General features: G+C 35.4%; 1 protein-coding gene across 1 annotated transcript; it reads left to right on the plus strand.

Moving 5' to 3' along the window:
• Positions 1 to 6,211: 6,211 nt before the first annotated feature.
• On the plus strand, positions 6,212 to 8,287 carry IMMP1L (IMP1 inner mitochondrial membrane peptidase-like (S. cerevisiae); the record flags this gene model as incomplete). The annotated part of the gene is made up of 3 exons (XM_009699847.1): positions 6,212 to 6,353; positions 7,153 to 7,241; positions 8,161 to 8,287. Coding segments are annotated over exons 1-3 (339 nt in total), but the record flags the coding sequence as incomplete, so codon positions are not given.
• Between the last annotated feature and the right edge of the window lie 517 nt (positions 8,288 to 8,804).

An 8,804-nucleotide genomic window follows, 5' to 3' on the forward strand; every position in this document is an offset into this window, starting at 1 on the left:
TTTTTATTCATGGATTTGGATGTCTGGGGATTAGCTTAGACTGAATATCATTGCACTTATCTATTGATGTTTGGAACTTTTTTTAATACTTGTATCTGTAAATGCAGAAGAACTTACAGAACTTGTGTTTTATACATAAAACAGCTCAGAAATAACTAATAAAATTTTATTGAGCAATGAGAAAAAGTACTGATTACAGCTTATTTTTTACTGCATCAACTCACATGAAATACAGTTTGTGCTATGAAAAAATAAGTAGTTGAATCAATGTGCATGTGTGTATTTAGAACTTTAACTAAAACAATTTGGGAAAGCCATCAAATTTTTTGTAGAATAATAAGTGACAAGCACTTGATTTGCATTTTTCTTATGTTAGGTAACTTGAAAATGTAAATATGGAGCTCACTTTTCTCTGTGTGTTTCCTTTCGCCTGTTTTTTTAACACATTTTTTAGTGCAGAGTATCCATAAGATACTTCATTAGAAGGTGATGCTCATAACTGGGAGGTAATGGTGAACATACAGAAAGATTCTTTGTTACTATTGTTATATTTTCTGACAGTGCTAAAACCGGTCTCCGTTTTTGCTTTTGTATTTTTCAAACATTTAATAGTAGATTTGATGTACTATTTGTGTTAAGATCTCATACTGTGCAATTTCTGTGTTCATAAACCAGTATGGAGTACTCTTCAATGATGGCATTCTAATCTGAGACTAACATTGGGGGTAAGATTAAGACACTTGTATTTCTTTCTAAACAGTCTTGCTGGCAGTGTACATAAATAGGTTGCTTTGATGTGGCGGGGTTTTGGTTTTTTGTTTGTGGTGGTTTTGTTGGTTTGGGTGGTTTTTTTACCAGCAAACGATCTTATCTGTAATGACAAATATTTTAAGTAAACAGCCTGTTTACTTGTCAGTGCATAGGGGAATTATTTACCCCTCTTCAATTCACTACTTTGAGTAGTATTTTCAAAAATACCTGCATATTTCTAGAAGGTGCGTCAGCACTGGGAAGTGCAGGGGACACATGAGCCACGGACAATGTTAGGTTCTGTAGGGGCATAGATTGTAAGTGCCTAATGTGAAAATTGGACTTGTAACTCTTTGTCTTAGTTAATTAAAATTAATTTTAAATGTTTACATGCCTATATCTCAAGAAAGTGAATTTTTTGAAATTTAAGATAACTATATTCTGATCTATATGCATTTATTTGACCCTTGTCACATAGATAGTGTATTTTTCTCAGTTACCAGGAAAGTGACTGTGCTGTCTGTCAAACCTTTGGCGTTTGTCCTAACTTTGACATTGTTACAGGAAACTATTAAGTGAATATTTCCGCATCCCTCAGAGGCTCAAACTTGCCATGTACGACCATGCCTTTGCTCAGCTATTTGGATTTTGCTGCTCAGCAAAGATGAGTGTATAGAGCTGCAGAGGAAGATAGAAGCCCTGGAATGCATCTGACCATTAATACGGCGCTTTATACAGGGTTGTGGGATTGTTAGGAGTTGCTTCCCAAAGGTAAATAGAACCAGTGAGAACTACTTGAAATCTGTTTTGAAAAATTGCTAATTCTTACGTAGGTAGTCTCTAGTTGTTTAACACCAGAGAATTGCATTCTGTGAATCTGTGTTTACAGGATTGAGCTCCTTGTCAGCTTGACATCAGTTGATGAAGGAGCACTTGTTGGTGACAAACTGTCAGTGTCTGGTAGAGGTAATGTAAAAAAATAATCTTCCCTTCCAGAATATCACCAAGCTTTTTCAGATTTGCCAAACTGAATCCAGTGTTTCTTCTGGAGAAAATCAACAACTGGAAATACAAATCAAGTTCTGCCTGACTCCCTGCATGGGAAGACCTTTTGACAATTATTCCTTGTTTTGCTTTAGATGTTTGGAGTCCTCAGACTATAATTAGAATACTTAAAACATTTTATATTAAGTTGTATGTCTGATATGGGAAGAATCTTTCCCAATATACATGATATACACCCTTCACTATTCTCGCACATGTAACATTAATTTCATGCAGAAGTTTTAAAAGAATTGTTTAATATAAATAACTCAAACATAAGTATTTAAATAGCCTAGTTAGTGTGCAGTTTTTTCCTTTGTTTTGAGTTTTTGGATTTTTTTAAATCTGAGTAACTCTTCAGGAAAGAGATAGTGCAAGTTATGGGATTACCTTGTGTGAAGAAAGGTGTCTAGTTAGAAGCAGAGAATGTTAGGAGAGGACTTTCTGTTAGCTAAGGAAAAACTAAAAATTCAGTCAAAATTCATAATTAGGAAGCATTATATAAAGCCAATGTGAGCGTAATTAGTGAAAAATCTTTTGAATATCAAGTCCAATAATTTTTTTAGCCATACTTCCATTGGTTGCGACTTCAGTTTTCCTGTATTTAAAATTTAGGCACCATATGTTAAACTGTGTTACCCAATGCCATTAGTTATCTGGAAATGATAAATCTGCTCATTGATTTCCTAATTTTATTATGTACACAGTTAATTGTAATCCAAGATTACAGCGAACAAGATGTTAATTTCTAGACAACCTATGTACATTTCCCTCAGTGTGATTGTTACAGAAGCAAGGAATACAAAGAGAATACCATTTGTGCTATCCTCACAGGAGCTGTCAATAAAAGATGTAATAGGGGATTTAGGAATCTGGAAATGGCCAACTAATTTATGTGAATCTATTTTATTTCAGCTAGAAAGACCAAGCTCTGTTTCGTCTGCACTGCATATTGCAGAGCACAGGCTGTCTATAGAAAACCAGGCGGCTGCATATGGATAGTCCCTTGATATCATTCACTTGCTGTGTAATCTTATTATGCAAAGTTCTAATCTTCACCTAGAATGAATGCCTCTGGGTCAGAATATAGTCATATCAGGGTTTTTGAGGTCATGTTTTGTGATCCTTAGCTTATTCTTCTAAGTAGGGCTGGGATTTAAAGAGTATTCCCCAGACACTAGCAGAGATAGACGGCAAAACCTGCTGCCTTTTTGGAAGACAAGACCAACATGAGGTCCCTGGTAGGATTAAACTTGATTTGTAGCTGTAGGATTTTTTAACAGATGTATTATTGGACAGGGAATAGGGGGCCACCAGCACAGCAAAATTGGATCACGATTGGCATTCTCAGGGAGTCCGCTGGCTGCTAAAACAGCAGCTGCATGTGGATTTGACTTCTTTCAGGTGAAGCGACTTCCAGTCATTTGGAAAGGATGGGATGAAAAGGAACCTTGGTGATAATTTTGATGTCTGCAAGATTTAGTACCAATGTAATGGGATTATCGGTAACACCTTCACTGCAGAAAAAGCCACCTGGCGCTATAACTGGCAGCAACTGAGAACTAATCCTTTCCCATCTCTTGGATGTCATTCATGAGGCTCAAAGTGATTTCCACCCTGCTAGCTGTGATTAATTTTATAAACAAACAAACAAAAAAAAAATCAAATGATGAAGGCATAGGCTACATAAGGAAAAGGGAACAGAAGATAACAGTAATTACATTTTGCGTTTTATTTGCTGCAGGGGATGAACTATACAGTTCCTGTGAAATAACCAAATTGTATTCTATGTGATAAATATGGATGTGTAACCTTTTTTAATCAATGTCTATTTCAGTATAAATTTTTCAGCTACTTACTCTACGATAGTAGGTGGTACCTGGAAGTAATTACAACAGGTTTTATGCTGTTAGTTCTGCAATAAGGATGTTTATACAACAGATCCATTAAGTTTTCCAGGGGCGTGTGATTTAAATCATTTGTTTTGTTGTGCTTAATGGTCTTATGCTGTATCTGCTGGAGTTGCCTGCTGATTGCACTTTGTATTAAAATTGTGTGATGTGGAAAAACGTTCAGCCATTTACCTTCTTGTGATAAACAATAGACATTGTTTTAAAAATGTACTGATAAATAGTTTTCTGAGGAAACAATTATATTTTACTGATGCTTAAGCTAGAGCAATTGTAAGATAAATATTCTGTGGGTTTTTTTTTAATAAACTAGAGTTTGGTGGTGGTTTTTTTTACTGGCTTACTCTTATTACAATCATTCTCTTCTTAACTAAAAGTTGTTACTTAAAACTACATGGAAACTTTCAGGATTATAGTTTTTCTGTGGAATGAACATTAGATATCTAAAGATGGACCTTAATGTTAAAAACACACACCCACCCACCCCCAATCCTCTGAAGTTACCTTGTTAGGTTCAAACTGTGTATAATCTTAGGTGTATATATATATGCCTTAATTTGAAATTAAGTTTCTTAAGTAGTAATAAAAAGACTTATATAAGAGCTAAGAATTTTTTCATCATTATCGTGAACATCTGGTAAGCCTGAGCACTTAAAAAAATCCGTTGTGCCACATTTATAAACAGGACTGGTGAAATCTATGTCTCTGGAGTTAAGACCTTACTTTAAGAGAACTGGGAACAAAATTTGAGACCTCTTCACTCATGTTCTATCCTTGTGGTTAGTTTTATACCATGACAGCTCTAGCAGTAGGTGAAGGTCACTCTGAACCCTGTGTTTCCTTAAATAATTTACAAATTTATCCCTCCTACTTCAGAGTTTCTCAGAGAGAAACGAATGTGTTCAGTGTAACTATTGGGAAGTACGTGTCATCCAGAGTCCAACAGATCAGTTGCAATCAGTTTGAAATTTATTTTCAGAGACATACAGCAGTTGTTTGTAGCTTCATAATAAAAAAATATTTTAGGTAGGGCCTGATAGCTGTTGGCATGAGAGGTTTATGTATTCTCTTAAATAGCAAAATGTCATGATACATAGAAGGGGAGGTCTTTACTTAATCAAGTAGGGCATATTGTACACACAGCATTTTTTTGTGTTTGTTTTTTTTTTTCCTTTTTGACTTGCTTCATTTGTTTAGCAAGCTATATTGACCCATCTTAGTAAATGAGGGAGATTTTGCTGTGGTTTTAGTTCATGATAAAGCTGATACTAAGTTTAAGGGGGACAGGTGTCTTGCAGAATGTAAGACTTGCTTCAGTTACTTCAATATGTATGTTTTCCACTTCCTTAAGAGAAATATATATAGGAGGGTGTGTGTGTGTATATATCTATCATCTATCTATCTATCTTAAAAATTGGGGTAAGGAAACAGATTAGCTTTGCAGGAATTACATCTAATCATCAAAGTTTGACTTAAATATTTGGGGGAGGGGGTCAGAAGATATTTAGAGTCTTAGGTGCTGCAGAACTTAGGCCACTGTATAGTAGCTGAGAGCAGAAAGACTTAATACCTTATTTTTATATGCAAGTGTTTTGATAATGGAAGTCTCGTCAAAGGAAAGCTCTGCAAAACCTCCAGAATTCCTATGGACAACTGTATTCTTTTTCTACTATAGTCTTACTTAGGCAAGCTATTCAGGACTCTCTTATCCTTAATTTTGTCTAGTTCATCAAGCCTTTTTTCATTTGATGGATTGTCAGGTCACTTTTAAAGTTTTGGCTGACTACTTGATTACTCCAGTTTTCTATGAATGCAATTTCAGTTATGAAATATCTTTAGATCACTTCAGACGGTTTGATGCTTCTCTGTTTTGCTGTTGAGTGTGCAGCAGTTTTAAATACTAGCACTTGAAGAAAAACAGCGATTTAACTTGCACCATCTTCATGTGATTAAAACAACTCTGTCAAGTGTTGTTAAATAAATAACTGCATCTGAGTTACAATATGTGGTCCAGTCAGGAAGTCAAAGCCTGCATTTAAGGGTATGATTACAGCTTTCCACATTCCATTCAGCCAAATGCAGTGGAGGGGAGGATGTTCTCATAACTATTGCAGATATTTAGAGATGTGGCAGGTGAGCCTGTCTGCTGTCTTGACTAAAAGAAGCCCAGCTGAGTCAGCAGAGAGCACTGACACCGTCTCTCCCATTAATTTCTGTAGTTTGGCAAAGGTTTTTGTTGTTTCGGCTCCTAGTCAACTGAATCTCACTAATAAGCTGGTGAGAGGGGTCCATTAATTGTATACGTGGAACAATCCTGTGTAGTAAATAAACTTAGTGATGGTATTTGAGTTTAAACTACATTAATCTCCTTAGATATATCTGATTATTTGTCGATTTTATTAACTTTTTTTTAAAAAAAAATTTCCCTCAGTTGTTAGGTACAAGAGATAAGTTTTATAAATGCTAGGTTGTTTGTTATCAAATAAATGATATTTTTCTGTTTTACTGTAGACTAGAACCAGCTGAATGACGTTACGCTGTACCATGCTTCGCAATGTCCTAGGAAAAACCTTTCGATTTCTTGGGTATACTGTGCAATATGGCTGCATAGCACATTGTGCCTTTGAGTACCTTGGAGGAATTGTTGTGGTAACTTTTCATTTTCATGATATTTAAAACAAAATAAAACTATAATACTGAAATTGTTGTATGTGATAATGCCAATATTTCAGGTTTCTTCATTTTCTTTAAAGCTTTTTCAAAGCAGGTTTAGTAAATGCCTGGTTTTTTTGGAGGCAGGTCCAGCCTTTATGAAAGTTACTTCTACTTTAGGCATTTGTATTTTTTGCTAAGTTAATGCTTGAGGCATCACTGAAGCACATGGCCAAACTATGATTAAGCATTTTGCAGAGAGCACATTCTTCCAGAAAACTGGAATCACTAAGACCACCATAGGAAACGCTCTTGTTTCCAACTCTGGGCAGATTTCTGGATGTTTTATGCTCCCTCTCCCTCCTCCCCAGGTTCTAAAACTAGCAGATACTGCTGCTGGACATAGTGGGGTTTGGCTGTGAGCTGCCCATGCAGCTTCTGTGATGATTCTCTTTTACCGAGGTTGAAGAAAGGGGTAAGCTGGCAGAGCTTTGAGTGCTGCTCCGAATAATTTCCTGCAGATCAGGTGCTGAAATGAATCCGCAGGGGCTTGTAGCACCTAGCACAGTTCAGGACCAATCCTAAGCGAATATGGAGCTGTAACAGAGTTGGGGTGCTCTGGAGGCTGTCCTCACCTCTTACACGTATTGGATGTTCCTTGGAGGATCTCACTTCTTTCGTTGTTCTTTACGTTACACCTTTTCTAATTTATTAGCAAATAACTTGATTATTAATGTATTTTAGAGAAAAGCAATTGGAAATAGTAATGTTTTTTTCATTTATTTTTAATTTGCAGTGTTCTGGACCTTCAATGGAACCAACCATTCAAAATTCTGATATTGTCTTTTCGGAGAACCTTAGCCGCCACTTTTATTGCATTCGAAAGTATGCTCCTTTGAGGAGACTAGATTTTACATTCTGTTTGCCATAGCTTGTGAATAACCACATTCTATCTGTCCTTTATTTTTCATATATTCTTCTGCTTCTAAATTGTAATTTTTCATAAATGTCCTCTCATTGTGTCTAGAAGGTAAAGTAATCGGCACATACAGCCCGTTGAACAACTTGTCAGAATTTATTTAGGATATAATTATGTCACTTTTACAGCTTTGTCCAAAAAATGGAAAAATTCCCATTTTTTTCCCCTAAAACAGTTCTGTTGTATGAATGTAACTTCTCCTCTCTAAGCAGTTTTGTCTTACTTGAAAACCAAGCTGTAGGTATTGCTCTGCTCAGTTAGGTTGTTAGGAAAGTGACCAAATGGTACAAGTACTGTTTATCAAATGTCACTTTATTACTGTGTTGTAGAGCACAGTAGGCTCGAGGCCCTTGCCCATTTTCTTGTGGTCTGTTTCACTGTACTATCTAATGTATATAATCAGGAGGCAAAAGTAATATAAGGTCTTACAAACTCAGATTAGACATTTGAAGTTCCATTGGAAGAATAACATTTGGTCAATAATGTTTAGGAATACGGAATCTGTTCTGTTCCATTTTTATGTAAAAACGGAATCAAGTTAAATGGCATTCATCAGAGTATTGTCAATTAAAATGTAGTCTTAAATGTTTCATAAATGATCTAAATAACAAAGAATCTCTCCAAATGTACTGTAAAAAACTGTGTGTAAAATTACACCCTGAGTAAAACTGAAGAAACCAAAATTGTATACAATTTTCAGCAGAAGGAAGTATGTTTAATGTGTGTGAGTATTTTTGGAGTATACATACTGATGCATATGTATTCGGCCAAATTGTTTGTACTTAGAGTTTTCTGTTTGGTTTTGTTTCTGTTTTTTCCTCTCAGAGGAGATATTGTAATTGTGAAAAGCCCAAATGACCCCAAATCAAATATCTGTAAAAGAGTAATTGGCTTGGAAGGGGATAAAGTCTGCACAAGCAACCCTTCAGATTTCCTTAAGAGTCACAGCTATGTAAGTATTAGAGTTTCTTGCTTTGTAAATGTCTTGTTTTGTAAATTAATGATTATTTAAGTAGGCCTGGTAGTCTGTAAAGGATTTGCAGTATTTGAGTATCATCAGAAATCATAAAGTATGGTGGTCATAAAATTCTTTCTTCTATATGTACAGTAAAATTTTGTTAATTTGTAAACTCTGCTTATGGCAAGCTGTCTTTCTCAGTGTCTTTTTGTCTCTGTAGGAAGTGTAGGCAGATGATACTTTTGCTCTACCCTTTGCTTAGGTCTTCTTCCCTGGAAGAATACTCAAATTCTGTGCATAAAGTGCATAAAGTGCAGTACAGATGGCAGACTCAAGGGCTTGGTCTTAAGGCAAAACTGTTTCTGTATTTTAAACACTAAAAAGTGAAAATAGCTTTGAGGATTTTGCTTTCAAAATTATACTTTAGTAGATAGAAATAGTGCGTGTGTGTATATATAGTGTATACATATAGAAAGATATAGAAAAATACATAGAAATATATATAGAAAAT

The sequence above is a fragment of the Cariama cristata genome, unplaced genomic scaffold (assembly GCF_000690535.1).
Source record: "Cariama cristata isolate BGI_N322 unplaced genomic scaffold, ASM69053v1 Scaffold45530, whole genome shotgun sequence".
In the NCBI taxonomy this organism is placed as follows: Eukaryota; Metazoa; Chordata; class Aves; order Cariamiformes; family Cariamidae; genus Cariama; species Cariama cristata.